Genomic DNA, 15,971 nt, shown 5'->3' with positions numbered 1-15,971 from the left:
AATTGCTAATTGAAACAATCATTGATGACAGCATAGTGGTAAAAAACACTCAACAGGCATGCAGTCAGAAATACATATCCATAGTTGAAGTAGAAAAAGCCATCAAAGGCTTGAAATGTGGAAAGGCAGCAGAAGTAGATGATATTCGACCAGAAATGCTCAAGTATGGAGGTATAAAAGTCTTACAGTGGCTGCACTGCATAGTTCAGAATGCCTGGGCAGAAGGACGAATTCCAGATGTTTGGAGTAGAGCTCTCATAGTACCCATATATAAAAAAGGGAAATAAAACTGAATGTGAGAATTGCAGAGGTATTTCCCTACTGAGTGTTCCTGGTAAGAATTATGCAAGTATACTTGAGAAACGGTTGAGAAGGATTGTGGAAGGGAAGCTTGGTGAAGAACAAGCTGGATTCAGGCCAAATAGAGGAGGTCAGGATCAGATTTTCACTTTACAATAAGTAGTTGAGAATCATGGGAATATAACAAAGATCTGTATTTAAGTTTTGTAGATCTGGAAAAGGCATATGACAAAGTGCCAAGAGAAAAGCTGTTCAAAATGCTACAGTTGTATGGTGTCAAATGGAGCATTATATCAAGCAGTACTTAGTCTTTGAGTTGTAAGTCAACAGATAGAATTGAAGGAAGTACAGGAAGATGGTTTAATGTTGAATCTGGTGTCAGACAAGGTTCTGCATTATCCCCTCTGTTATTCATTATATATATGAATCACATTATGAAGGAGATTAGTATTAAGCCTTATATATCAAGATTGGAGATGTTAATCTCAGCTCTTTACTGTATGCAGACAATATTGTACTCCTAAGTAAATCCAGTACAAGTCTTTAAGATTCCCTGACTGAATTGAATAACTGTTGTAATAGATTTGGTATGAATATCAGCAATAGCAAGACAAAGACAATAAAAATAGACAAGTGCACTGAAAATATCAACTGCATTGTGAACGGAGAACCTATAGAACAAGTAAAACATTTCAGTTACTTCATGATTTTTAATGAAGATGATAAATTAAATATGGAAGTAAACAACAGAATCAAGTCTGATATGGTGGGAAGTCAACTGAATAAGTTTATATGGAATAAGGAGAGAAATTAGTCAAAACACTAAATTAGCTGTATACAAGACAGTGATCAAACCAACTGTAGCTTATGGATCTGAGAGCTGGTTTAGAAATAAAACATCTGACCAAAGACTATAGACTACACATATGAGAATCCTGAGAAAGATTAGGGATGTGAACAGATGGCATCAATGGCAATATCATATTAAAAATGAGGATATTAGGAAAGAACTTGACATTGTTAGCATCCAGAAATGTGTTAGCAGAGCTAATCTCAGGTGGTATGGTCACTTAAACAGAATGGAAGAGGAAAGATTAGCAAAACAAGTGTTCTCTGCCAAGTTGTCAGGAAAAAAGACCCAGAGGAAGACCAAGGTATAGGTGGATTGATACAGTAAAAAGTGCCTTAGAAGATGGAAATATAAGATATGATAATGTTGGAGTCTTGACAAGTAACAGATTGATTTGGAGGAAAATTGTAGATAGGAAGTTAGTAATGATGTAAGTTTTTCATGTAGTACTCTCATATCCTGTACACCCCTGGAGGATACAGTCAGAATTTAATGATGATGATGTATTTTTTTTATTAAGAGTTTAAAGTGAATATAATTTCTAATGAATTGATCGAGAGTTGCCCATAAGCAGGAGTAGAAGAGAGTGATTTTGCTGACTTTTTGGCAAGTTTTGCGGTTTGGCTGTCTATCCTGTCAACTTTTGGATTGTTTTGATTATAATGGCATCCTCTAAACAGTAACCCCAACAGTATGGTATCCTCAAAACACATAAACAAAAAAGCCAGGACTATTTGTTGAAATGATGCAGCTCTTTTCACTGAACTCAGGCACCTGCACAACACTTTTTTTAGCCAATGCCTATAAACCGTACAAAATACCACGCACCCTACCATCACTCTCATAACGCACAAGATAATAGGGACATCTGAAAAATTAGCTAAAGTTCTTCACAAATATAATCTCCATGCTACTTTCAAATCACACATCCAGCGCTAGCAACTTTCATCCATTCTCCTAAGGATCAGCTTTGTCTTGCATTTATGCCTACAACTTAACCTCCTAAGCCAACATCCATTTGTAGTTATCTATTGAGAGCTACTTTGAAGAACATAAAAACTATCATCTGCATGGCAAGTCCTGACTTGCCATGCAGATGATATAGTCCTGTCTCCATGACATGTCTTGGAGAGCATGCTTCGGATATTCATTCACAGAGGATTAAATGTAAGAAGTCATAGGTCTATAGGTCTAAGAACTTTTTTTTTTTTTTAAATCAGCATCAGTTGTAGGAATATTCTCCTAACCTCAACAAGTATAGCTGCATAATTTGACAATAAGCTTAGAGACAGTCCTTCTAACATAGCCTGCTAGCTGTTGAAAGTTTTTTCACTTGGATATACTACAAATTAAAGATGCCAAGAAGTTATATTCTTCATCATCATCATCAAATTCCTGCCATGTACCCTCAAGGGGTGTACAGGATATGACAGTATTACATGAAAAAATTACATCATTACTAACTTCCTATCTACAATTTTCCTCCAAATCAGTCTGTTACTTGTCAAGACTCCAACATTATCAGATCTTATATTTCTATCGTCTAAGGCACTTTGTACCGTATCAATCCACCTATATCTTGGTCTTCCTCTGGGTCGTTTTCCTGCCAACCTGGCAGAGAATACTTGTTTGGCTAATCTTTCCTCTCCCATTCTATTTAAGTAACCATACCACCTGAGATTAGCTCTGCTAATGCATTCCTGGATGCTGACAATGTCAAGTTCTTTCCTAATATCTTCATTTTTAATATGATATTGCCATTGATGCTATCTGTTCACGCCTCTAATCTTTCTCAGGACTCTCATATCTGCGGTCTCTAGTCTTTGGTCAAGTGGTTTTACTTCTGACCCAGCTCTCAGATCCATAAGTTAAAACTGGTTTGAAAACTGTCTTGTATACAGCTAATTTAGTGTTGCAACTAATTTCTCTCTTATTCCATATGAATTTATTCAATTGACTTCCTACCATACCAGCTTTGCTGATTCTGTTGTCTATTTCTATATTTAATTTACGATCTTCAGTAAAAATCGTGCCCAAGTAGCTGAAATGTTTTACTTGTTCCACAGGTTCTCCATTCACAACATAGTTGACATTTTTAATGATTCTGCCTATTTTCATTGTCTTTGTCTTTTTATTGCTGACCTTCATACCATATCTATTACAACAGCTATTCAATTTAGCCAGAGAATCTTGCAGACTTGTAGCAGATTTATTTAGAAGTATAATATTATCCGCATAAAGCAAAGAGCTGACATTAACATCTCCAATTTTGATATCAGGTTTAATACCACTTTCCTTCATAATGTGATCCATATAGATAATGAATAACAGAGGGGATAATGTACATCCTTGTCTCACACCAGATTTAACATTAAACCATCTTCCTGTACTTCCTTCAATTCTAACTGCTGACTTACAACTCAAATAAAGACTAAATATTGCTTGATATAATGCCCCATTGACACCATATAATTGCAGCGTATTGAATAGCTTCTCTCTTGGCACCTTGTCATGTGCCTTTTCCAAATCGACAAAACTTAAATACAGATCTTTGTTATATTCCCATGCTTTCTCGACTGTTTGTCGTAAAGTGAAGATCTGAACCTGACAGCCTCTATTTGGCCTGAATCCAGCTTGTTCTTCACCAAGCTTTTCTTCCACAATTCTTCTCAACTGTTTCTCAAGTATACTTGCATAGATCTTACCAGGAACACTCAGTAGGGAAATACCTCTGTAATTCTCACATTCAGTTTTATTTCCCTTTTTATATGTGGGTACTATGAGAGCTCTACTCCAATCATCGGGAATTCTTCCCTCTGTCCAGGCCTTCTGAACTATGCAGTGCAGCCACTGTAAGACTTTTATACCACCATACTTCAGCATTTCTGGTCAAATATCATCTACTCCTGCTGCCTTTCCAGATTTCAAGCCTTTGATGGCTTTTTCTACTTCAAGTTTGTATATGTATTCCTGACTGCATGCCTGGTCAGTGTTTTTTATCACTGTGCTGTCATCACTGCTTGTTTCATTTAGCAGTTTTTCAAAGTAATTACTCCATACTTCAAGGATATCTTTTTCTCCTGTTTTCATGTCACCTTTATCATCTCTAACTCCTTTAACAGCACTCTTTTCTCCATTCCTAAACTTCTTCAACAGCCTCCAGAATATTTTGCCACCTTCTTGATATTTATTTTCTATATTCTTGCCAAAGTCCTCCCATGACTTTTGTTTAGCTAGTTTTACACACTGTTTAGCTTTCTTACATTTGTCTCTGTATTCTGTAAGAGTAAAAGCTGACTTATTTGCCAGGAACTTTTGATATACTTTCTTCTTTTCCTTCACTGCCTCTTTAACTTACTTTGTCCACCAGGGAGTTCTGATTTTTTTATCCTTGCACACAACCTCACCACATGCCTCTCTGGCAGAATCAATCAGTGTTTTCTTCAGAGTTTGCCACTGAATCTCCAAGGTTTGATTCCTGTTCTCAAACTCTTTCATTTTCTTTTCAATAATCTTTCTGTATTTTAGTCTACAGTTCACATCTGAGAGCTGCTCAACTTTTATTCGCTTTAAAACTTTTTTACATGTTATTCTTTTCAATATGAAATTCAATTTTATCCTGCTCAAGACTAAATAGTGATCGCTTCCAATTTCAAATCCTCTGTACACTCTGGTGTCCTGCACCAGGGAGAAAACATCACTATCAATAATAACATAGTCAATGAGACTTTTCTTATTCCTAGCCTCTTCTCTCCATGTGCACAATCTTATGTTGGAACATGGTGTTAGTAATAACCAGTCCATGTCCTGAGCAGAAATCCAACAGATATTTGCCATTATTATTAGCTTTGCTCTTTTCTCGAAATTTTCCCAAAATATTTTTGTATGTCTCACAATCATTTCCTACTCTGCTATTTAGATCCCCGACAAGGACCAACTTTTCCTTTTTCATTGTGTCAGTTGTTTTTTCTAAAGCGTAAAAAAATTCCTCCACTTCTACATTAGTAGAACCTTCTGTGGGACCATAGGCACAAATAAGTCTCATTGTCCAGTTACACATTCTCATATTTGCCCACATTACTCTACTTGAGACTGACTGCCATTCAACTGAGAAGGAGAGACAGCCTGATGGGCTCTCCACTCTCCCCCCCAATAGCGAACTTTTACGTGGAAGATTTTGAGCAACGAGCTCTAGAATCGGTGTGCCTAAAGCCCAAAATTTGGCTCAGATACATCGACTTCTCAGTTTACCGCAAACCTACACACACACACACACACACACAGGCCAGTACATACACAAAACTTCTTATCACCACCCAACACAAAAACTAGGGGTCATAAGCACCCTTAAACACAGAGCTCAAACGATTTGTTCAAATGAACAAGCTCTTAACCATGAATATGAGACCATCAAACATACCTTTATAAAAAATGGATACAGTATAAAAACCATTCACAAGATCCTCCACAAAGATACCACTAATAACAAAAAATATTTCAAGAATGTTATTGCTATACCATATATTAGAGGCATTTCAGAAAAAATAGACAGAACACTACACAAATACAACATCAAAACCACCTTTAAACTCCTGACAAAATTAAGACACCTACTCAGTTCTTCCAAGGATCCCCTGCCACACTTAGCCCACCCAGGGGTTTACAAAATAGATTGCACATGTAACATACCATACATAGGGGAAACAGGATGAACCATCCCAATCAGAAAGGATGAACACAAATGTCACATAAAATACCTCCATTTTGGAAAAACTGGCCTTTCTGACTACGCACTCCAAACATACCACCGAATTGACTGGAAAGGTACCAAGTCCCTACGCCGCACCAAAACCTGGTTCGAGTTCGAGCGGAAATTCAAGGAAGCATGTGAAATGCTCAAACATAATCCAAATCTGAATAAAAATGATGGTCTAACAATTCCAAGAATGTGGAGGACCCATCTACAACCTTCATAGCAACCACAAAGAAAAATCTCAACACAAGACCTAGTGAAGTGGGTTTTTTTTTTTTTTGAACATTCAATAGCAACCTGTACTGTACAAATCCAGAAGATAATCGTAATATAACTGTATAATTCCAGAAGAATCCTAGTACGTGAGGTCTTTAGCAGAGTTTATTGTAGTTTTTATTTTATTTTATTTATTTTTAATTTTTTTTTTCCCACTAGAGAGCAGGCTAGAAAAAAGATTAGTTAACAACGTAGATGTAATTTACTTGTATAGAGTGCAACAGCATGTAGTTTGTTCTTATACGTCTGAATGTATCCTTCTGAAGATGACCTCAATACAGGGGTCGAAACATTCAGTAAAATAATCTTTTCAATACGTGTTTTGTGTCTCTAATTTAACAAATATGGACAACTTAAAAGATAATTGCAATGCTGAAATGAATGTTCACATGTAAAGATAAGGATGTCATTTTGCCTCTTTACAAGGCCTTGATAAGACCTCACTTGGACTATTGTGCACAGGTCTGGTTTCCATTATGATTCTGATATATTGGAGAGTGTTAAAAATAATATCAGGATTATGGATTACTGATTATGAAGACAGATTCAGAAATCGTAGACTGCAGACACTAGCAAACAGGAGAAAGAGGGGTCATATGATTGAGACTTAGACTTCTGAAAGGATTATAGAGGATTTCAGTTGATGGAATTTTTCAATTTATGAAGGGTGGGGAAATGACAAGAGGGCATCTTTGGAAGCTGAGAATGAATGCCGCTACGAAGGTGGGTGATGGCTAGATTTTTCTCTAATAGGGTGGTGCAAAATTGGAATGGTTTGCCATTGGATGTTGTGAGTGATCAGTATGAATGAATTCAAGAATAAGTATCATAGCTGGTGCATGTAGTATGTGGCCTCCCTAGTATGAGTCTCTGACTCCCTGGAGGTCTCTCTTAATAATAAAAATATTGGGAAATCACTTTGCTAACCAGCTAACTGAATGTATTACAAAGTACTATTCCAGGCATTAGTTATCATACTCTTCCATTCAGGGGTCATTAAACTGAGTTTGGTTCTGGTTACTTTAGGATCAGATAAACAACAGATAGCTATAGTTTCATCACAAGAAATGCAGCTTCTTGAGTCAGTGAAGAAACACATGGAAACAAATTCAAAAAAGAGGTCACTTCTAACTCAATAAAAGTGAAAAAAAATTGATTTTGTGTATTTTAATATCAAATAGTAATCAAATCCTTTCATTCAGTTAGATTAAACAGTGAACAGCATGCATTATATTGATTTATGCAGTCAACTATCATTTGAGATTTAATAAAAAAACAAACTTTAGTAATATTAAAATTCTATGTTTCAACATTTACAATAAGGTCATCTTACATATATTGTTGAAACAGGACAAATAGTTCAGGGAGGGGGGGGGGAACACATATTTGCTTAATCCACCATGGAAAAGCAGATCTTTTTGATGTGCTGGAGACCTTCCATAGAATTGACTGGAAAAACCCTCAACTTTTAATCCACACAAAAACTTGAATGAAAGAAAATTTAAAGAGGCATTTGAAACATTCATAAAACAACCAAATTTAAACAAAAATGATGGGCTAAAAACGTTCAAGTTTTAGACAGCATAATATACAACCCTGACAATAATGCACATCGATGACCTAAAGTACCTAACTTCACTGATCTCAATAAAAATAGAAGAAAATTAACATCGGATAATGGCAACTTGAAATTTTTATCTCAAACAATAGTAGATTCCATAAATCAGTATAATGAATGCTGAATCAGAGAGTATTTCCAAAAAATAATGAGAAATAAATTGCATTTAGAAACAGCTCAAGATAAACTGCAAAATTTATAACAGCAATGAAGATGAATGTATAGTTGACAAAATATATTTCACATTTAAAAAAAAAAAATTCTGTGTAGCTAGAAAAGACTAGAAATATACTTACAAACAAGAACACATTCTTCCATGTGGAAGAAATAATTTATTAACCAAATTAAATTTTCACAAGTTAATCTGGTATGGATGCTTGGATGTTGATTATTATCCCTCATGTTGTTTAATGAAAAAATAATGTCTCAAGATAAATTTAGTTAATTATTAAGCTTTTTTTGCTGCAGAACAACCTGCACCCACCAGTTCACAGTCTCGTGTCATTTGGCACTACAAGAGTGCCAACTGGGAAGACCTATGTTACTTCTATTCATCCTTCCCATGGCCCGACTACCGCTTCAGTTCTTCTGAGTTAAACACCTGTGTAAAATTTGATGCGGTGAAATTTTATATAAAGATTTTCCGACATAGATTTTTACAGAGGTCATAAATCATGTGGAAAGAACAAAATTATAAATTACTGTATTTTAAAGGAAAAGTGCTGCTTGTAAACTTGTAAAGCTAACTAACAAAAAGAATGATATAGAAATTGTTCACAAATTGTAAAAATATTTTAAAGGTTAAAATTGTGCGTTATGTTGATTTAATGTAACAGAATGTTAAAAGTAATTGCCTTAAGTTAAGGGGATTAGACAAGATTATGTTGATGACTTGAAAGTAATCTGAATGACCTTCAATACCTTTGTATTGAAGGTCATTCAGATGTAGAGATTGTTGCAAGACAACAGTGAAGTCAGTTATTTACAGAAGATTCAGGGGTCTCCGACCCTAAAAACAAGGAGCTTCTGAATCATATAAAAAAGGTCTTGAGAACCTAGAAAGAGGTTTTTTTTTTTTTTTGTCTTGCTGCAGTCCGTTTCACAGAGCGAAATACGGAGGTCCGTCGGTCCTTTTGGACCTTCATATTTCATCATAGGATCGTGACCACCTATGTTGGGGAAAACCCAGGAGAAGCAGATCATTCTACGGAGATGTATTTTCAGTAGTGGAATATGCCACGTGCGACCAGATATGCGGCACCAACAATAGGTCCAAAACTGATGGTAAGCTATGCTACAAATCCCGGAAGAGGACTACACCATAATACCTGCCAAAAGCCATTCAGCAAAGGCTAGGAAATAGGACCAAGGAAAGCAGTCAGCAGGACCACCACTAATCTTCAAGACTGGTAGGACTGTATGTTTCTATGAATTTGTGAGTAGATTCCAATCTATTAATGCTGAGATAGTGATTAAGAATTGTAAGTCCACTGAACGTAGCTTTGTTAAAGTAGTTGTATAAGTCGCTATAAGAAGTAAAGTAGTTGTATAAGTTGCTAATTGAGACTGAAAATTAGCTAGTATTTTTATTGAGAAAAATATTAGTCAATGATATTGATTGTAACACCCAGTAATTGCCTAGATTTTGTAAAGCAAGTTATTCAAGCATTGTGATTTGCAGGTCTAAATTGTAAGGTTATGATCAGAGATGGCTCGTGCATAGGCACTGCGGAACTGCAGCACCCCCAATTTTTCTCGATATATAAATATATTTATTAATTTATTTATATTTGCTTGTAATATTTAATTTTATCATCAACAATCCTATACAATTCTCTTATTTTGCATAAAAAATAATAAAAATCCATCTTGTAGCACTTGGTAGGGCAAAGGACGCTAGCAGCACTGTGTTTACCTCATATTGTCACGCACGCAAGCATATGCACGTCATAGTGAGATGCAAGCTATTAGCATGATGTGGCACTGTCTGTCACGCAGTTCCACTGTTGTTTATATGCTGTTTGTGCCAGTAGTAGAGTGTTACTACTGCTTATCATGTTTACTCCATCTCTTTAAATATTTGGACATTACAATTAAAGGATTTAAATTTAATGTCCAAAAATTGTAAATCCATTCCTTTAATTGTAATTAAAGGAATGGATTTTATTTTTAAGTAATTCTGAATTATACTAAACTGTATAATTTTATCGATAATAAACGATATTTTTTCATGAAACAAAACAAGAAGAATATATTTTATTTTTAAATAATTTTGAATTATACCAAACTATATAATTTTATCGATAATAAACTATTTTTCTTCATGTTTAATTTTTTTAAATTTTTACCATAATTTTGATATTTTATCCAGACACGTATACACTGTACTTACAGTGTGTGTGTATGTATATTTTGAAAGTTGCAGCACCCCAAGATTTCAAGCCACAAGCTGCACTGGTTGTGATTTAAGTTAAAAATAGGCATTAGAGGGAAATTGTTTAATGTATATCATATTTTATAGAGCTTAAGGTAAAATAAACATTTTTTTTGTTTGTTTAAATCTATCGCCTGATCTTTAACCAATGCACTGTCTCACAAAAGTAACCGGACCTGTGTGCTTAAATTAGAGAAATTGCCACGGCTGACTATTTAAGGTATTATTTCAGAAAGTGATCTATAAGTGTTAGAACTATTCTTCCCGTGCTATAACATTAATTCAGGGTGGTGCAGTCGAAAAACAAATAAATTTTCCTTGAATTATATCGCGTGGGAAATAGTTAACTGTAACCGTGAGTTGCCTATTCTAGAGGCCTTTTCACTAACAGCACTAATACTTGTAGGAAGTATAAGGATCACAAGCAGGGACTAAATTAATCGACTTAAGTTGGAACAAGATAAAGAGTACTTAACTGAGAGTTAGAAGTACACATAGGAAAGATAACGGAAAAAGAGTAGAATTAATACAAAGGCGAAACAGCCGAAATATATATTGAGGACAAATAAAATAACAAATATCATATTATACTTGCTCAGACCGAATAACAGAAATCCTCCTCAAAGGAATAAAGGTTTTCATCCCCTATTCCAGTCCAAACTCTCAGCCACCATCCAAGCCTTGGTTCTCAAAAAGTGTGCCACTGCTGTAAAAATTGCTTACCACAATTGGCTCAAGGCTAAAACTTCAGCTGCCCTCTCTGCTTATACTGCAGCCCACAACAGTTGTAAAAGAATCATCACCAAGTCCGAGTCTGAGTTTGCAGCATTTGGCCCTTTAGAAGTCTGACTTAGACTTGGTGATGATTCTTTTACAACTGTTTTGCGGGCTGCAGTATAAGCAGAGAGGGAAGCTGGAGTTTGGAGAAATGGCAATTGCTCCTTCTGGTCCTTTGCCAAGGCCACTGGGTGCAACTTCTTCCCACCCAGGTTTCCACCACTCTCACATCCAGATGGTACTCTATCACCTCACCAAAAGTTACTTACTTGCATCATCGCTCTTCTCTTCCAATTCCTGCATCGATGTTCTGGGCAAAGTTCCCTCTGCTCCACAAAGAACAGCTCCCATAGTCTTCCGACAAAAAGAAATCCAAAGAATTCTTAACAACCTGAACACAAACAAGGTATCTGGTCCTGATGTGTTGCCTATTGTGTTAAAAAAAAATTGTGTCCTAGAACTAACACCTATCATGTATCGTTTCTTCAATCTATCCTATTTCTGGCTTCTATCCATTAACATGGAAACAAGTCCACATCCAGCCCATCCCAAAGAAAGGTGATAAGTCAACCAACGAACTACCATCCAGCTCTCACTTCTGTTCTCTCAAAAATTATGGAGAAGGTCACCAGCAACCAACACTTGAACCATCTAGTGATATACCAACTAATCAGTGACCAGCAGTATGGATTCCACTACTGAGTCTACAGCTGATCTTTGTGCTTTCACCACCCACCTATGGACTCAAGCCACGGAGAAATTTGGAGAAACTCGAGTGGTTGCCCTTGACATTTCAAAGGTATTTGATCGGGTTTGGCACAGGTGCCTATTCGCCAAACTGTCATCCTATGGTCTGCCTACCCCACTCTGCAACTGAATCGCCAACTTTTTCACTGGTCGTTCACTACGTGTCATGGTAAACAGCTTATTCTCCTGAGATTTCCTCACTAATGCAGGAGTATCCCAGGGTTCTGTTCTTTCACCCACTCTCTCCCTCTTGTATATAAACAACCTGCTCTCACAGATTTCCAATCCTAATCCATAGCTTTGCTGACGACAGTACACTCCATTCCTCCTTTTCATTCAACAAACCTGTTAATGCTCGAGTATTAGAATCCTCAAGATCTACCATGTCCAGGGACCGGAACTCAGATCTCCTAGCTATATCCAGTGGGGCAAGGACAACCTTGTAAACTTTAATGATGAATGCTCAGTAATACTGAGATATTCAAATACAATCAGATTTCTCTTCTTGGACTTGCTTCTCCGATCTTTCTTAGCACAACCATATTTCAGCTATAGCTTCTGCAGCCACCAAAAAAACTTGGTGCACTTTTATTGCACAAGACACTACTTCACGCCTTCACAGTTGCTAACTCTATACAAAGCCCAAATACACCCGGCCAACTGCTAACCAACACCCTTTTACAGTCCATTTTAAAACTCACCAAACCAACTTCACTGCCTCCTCTTTTATTCCATCTACTTCTGTCCAGTGGGGCAAGGACAACCTTGTAAACTTTAATGATGAATGCTCAGTAATACTGAGATATTCAAATACAATCAGATTTCTCTTCTTGGACTGACTTGCTTCTCCGATCTTTCTTAGCACAACCATATTTCAGCTATAGCTTCTGCAGCCACCAAAAAAACTTGGTGCACTTTTTTTGCACAAGACACTACTTCACACCTTCACAGTTGCTAACTCTATACAAAGCCCAAATACACCTGGCCATGGAATATTCTCCCATATTTAGGGTGATGCACCAAAATCATCTCTAAGATTGCTTGATTCTATCCAGAAGAGGGCAATCCAGCTAATTAATGATCCCTCTCTCACAGACCCATTTCAATCTCTCTCTCTCTCTCATAGATGTTCAGTTTCTGCCTTGTGCCTCTTCTACAGATACTTTCGTGGACAGTGCGCTGCTGAATTGACCATATTATTCCTTCACTCTCCTCCAAAATCATTAAAACAAGAGCCACTGCTAACCAACACCCTTTTACAGTCCATTTTAAAACTCACCAAACCAACTTCACTGCCTCCTCTTTTATTCCATCTACTTCTGTCCTTTGGAACAGTCTCCCCCACTTTGCCTTCCCCAATGATTACAACCCTCAGCTGTTCAAGCAAAATGTGAATAGACTCCTCCCTTCTTCGATTCCTCTTGCCTACACATGGCACATGTGCTATAGGTCTTGTGACCTTTTGTGTGTGGACCAGATATATATATATATATAAAAAAAAAAATAATTAGATTAATAAGCAAATATTTTGTCTTCGTTACTAAGGCATCTTCACAGGCACAAAGAGATATATTGAGCATATCTGCAAAGGCACACTAGTAGGAAGGCAAACAACTGATAAAAGGTGGGCTCCTACAGTCCTGGCTAGCATCCTGTACAGGTGTGGTGGACACTCATTGATGGTTTCAAAAAATAGAAAGCAGATTCCTCTTTCCTCCCCCTTTAAATCTGTTTCAGGGAGGTTTTATTCCATTGAATCTCATGACCTGTATCCATGGCATAGTCTGCCATCCCAGAACTACATTATAGTCATTCTGCCAGATTTAGAAGTTGAGCTCTATTTTTATATTATCAATTAAAAATATTGCATTATAAGATAGGAAAAGTTCTATACCATTCAAAATTTTGATGAGTGAATTTTTTTATATATATATATTCTTCTAAATCCACGTAATTAATTACAAATATAATTTTTTATTGCAGTGATCATGAGGGAGGCAATGTAAGTGCTCACACCACCCATCTAGTAGGAAGTGCCCTTTCAGATCCTTTTCTGGCCTATGCCGCAGGAATGAATGGCTTGGCTGGACCTTTGCATGGATTAGCAAGTCAGGTAATAAAATTAGCATACTGAAAGTTATATTCAAAATCCTTTTCACATTCTGAGCAATGTTCCCTCTAAATTTTTTTACATCTCCTGTAACTGCTCTACATTTAAAATTTTTATGACCTGATGATTGTACAGCACTTCAAACGTTTCTTGTAATATATCCAGAAAAACACACAGCTTGGTGGGACCATTAACATTCTTCTTCTTTTGCAGTTTATCCCACTTAGGTAGGGTTGCTGTTTTTAATGAGTCTCCTTCACATCCTCCTGTCTTGGGCTGTAACTACATCTAAGTTCTTCATCCTCAGGTCCTCCTCCATCTTTTCTTTGGCTGCACATCCATCTTCATGACCTTTTTTTTTTCACATACTCATCCTACTTCTTTCTCATCTCAACCATCTCAATCTTGCCTCCTTTATCTTTGCTCCTAAGTTCATAACTTTCACTGGTCCTCTTACATCGTCATTTCTCAGACAATCCTTTCTGGTCACACCACACACACACACACACACACACACATCCACCTAAGCATTCTCATCTCTGCTACCTCCATCCTGCTGATGTTATTTTTCTTCAGGGCCACAGTTTCCATAGCATACATTATAGCTGGTCTCACTACTGTCCTGTAGATTTTGCATTTTAGATTGATCGGCACCCTCTTATAGCATAGCACTCCAGCCATCTCTCTCCAGTTTCTCCATCCAGCTTGTATCCTGCATCCCGCTTCGTTTTCAGCCTCTCCATCCACTTTCACTGTTGAACCTAAGTATCTAAAGTCCCTAACCTTTCTGATGACATTTCCTTCCAGCTCCAGATTTGTCTATTGACTGCCATCCACTTTGCAACACATTACTCTGTCTTACTTCTGCTCAGCCTCACACCTCTCTTCCAGTACTTTCCTCCATCTTTCCAGTTTAGCTGCTGCTGCTTCTCTTGATTCTGCACACAGCACAATGTCATCTGCATACAACATTATCCAAGTGCACCTTCTCTCACCTCTTTCATCATCACATCCATCACAATATTAAACAAGAATGGACTTAATGCTGATCCTCGATGCAAGCCAACTAACACTTGAAAACTTTGTCTGTCCCACACAAATATAAGTACAAAGCACAAGCATGATCTAAAAGATAAAATATCCTTTCCTCGCCAATTAGGTAATCCAATGTTTACTATAAGAGACATTTGCAATGCAAGAATTTCACACATTTAATTACAAAATGTATTTTAATAAATAATTAAGCCACATAGTTTAAACAGTATACTACTTCATCCTCAGAGGTACACCACATAAAAAAACTACAAAACTATATACACAACACTAGTACATATCCTTACAGACATGTATAATGCTATGCATTATGGGAAGGGCCACTACCCAGGCCAGTTTCAGCCTTTATTGAAGTCTCATCAGTGGGAACCAAGCCCAAAAGTGATACCAAGATTGAAGTAATTCAGAAGTCATATTTCCATATACAAGTAGCCAAAAGATATCACACCTTATTATTAAAATACTCTGGATTGGCGATAGATGTTGAAAGTTTTTCCACTTGGTTATATTATAAACTTCTGGGTCTGGCTCCCACTGATGAGATCTTAATAAAGGTCGAAACTGGTCTGGGTAGTGGCTCTTCCTATAATGCATTATACATGTCTGTAAGGATATGTACTTTGCATTATGGGATACTAAGGCAATTGATGTGAAGTCATTAGCCTCTATATGCAAATTGCCCTGTCATGAAGTTGCTTCATGTGCAAACTTTGTTTGCTTACACAGTTGGATAAAGGATGAAACCAAGAATATAATTTCTTGGCGTCTTTAATTTATAATATAACCAAGTTAGAAAAACTTTCAGCATTAACTTATTGGTATCAAAGCTTCCCAATTTGAGTCCAGAATAAGGTATGCTATGGGCATTATATCATGCATTTTTTTTATTATCAGCATTTCATAATAATTTCATATTTCATCCATTATTTTATATTGAGATCGTCATTTTGATCCAGATAACCAGATAAATACAGCGAGAAAACAGGATTGTCTTGACTATGGACCAGTTGAAAAAATTGGGGAACCTCTGGTGTAGTGAGAGTCAACTATAGA

General features: G+C 36.7%; 1 protein-coding gene across 2 annotated transcripts in view; it reads left to right on the top strand.

The window, feature by feature from the left end:
* LOC150100397 (putative citrate synthase 2, mitochondrial) overlaps nucleotides 1-15,971 on the top strand; it is a 144,781-nt gene that overhangs the window by 79,281 nt on the left and 49,529 nt on the right. For both annotated transcript variants that reach the window (XM_090402917.1, XM_090402916.1), the window contains exon 7: nucleotides 13,739-13,868. In XM_090402917.1, the coding sequence (XP_090259043.1) occupies nucleotides 13,739-13,868 (130 nt within the window). The remainder of the gene's footprint in view (nucleotides 1-13,738; nucleotides 13,869-15,971) is intronic.

Source organism: Typopeltis vanoorti, chromosome 13 (assembly GCF_054136105.1).
Source record: "Typopeltis vanoorti isolate ZY-2024b chromosome 13, IOZ_Tvanoo_1.0, whole genome shotgun sequence".
In the NCBI taxonomy this organism is placed as follows: Eukaryota; Metazoa; Arthropoda; class Arachnida; order Uropygi; family Thelyphonidae; genus Typopeltis; species Typopeltis vanoorti.
Note: the sequence above shows the minus strand (reverse complement) of the source record. Positions and strands in the feature narration are given on the sequence as shown.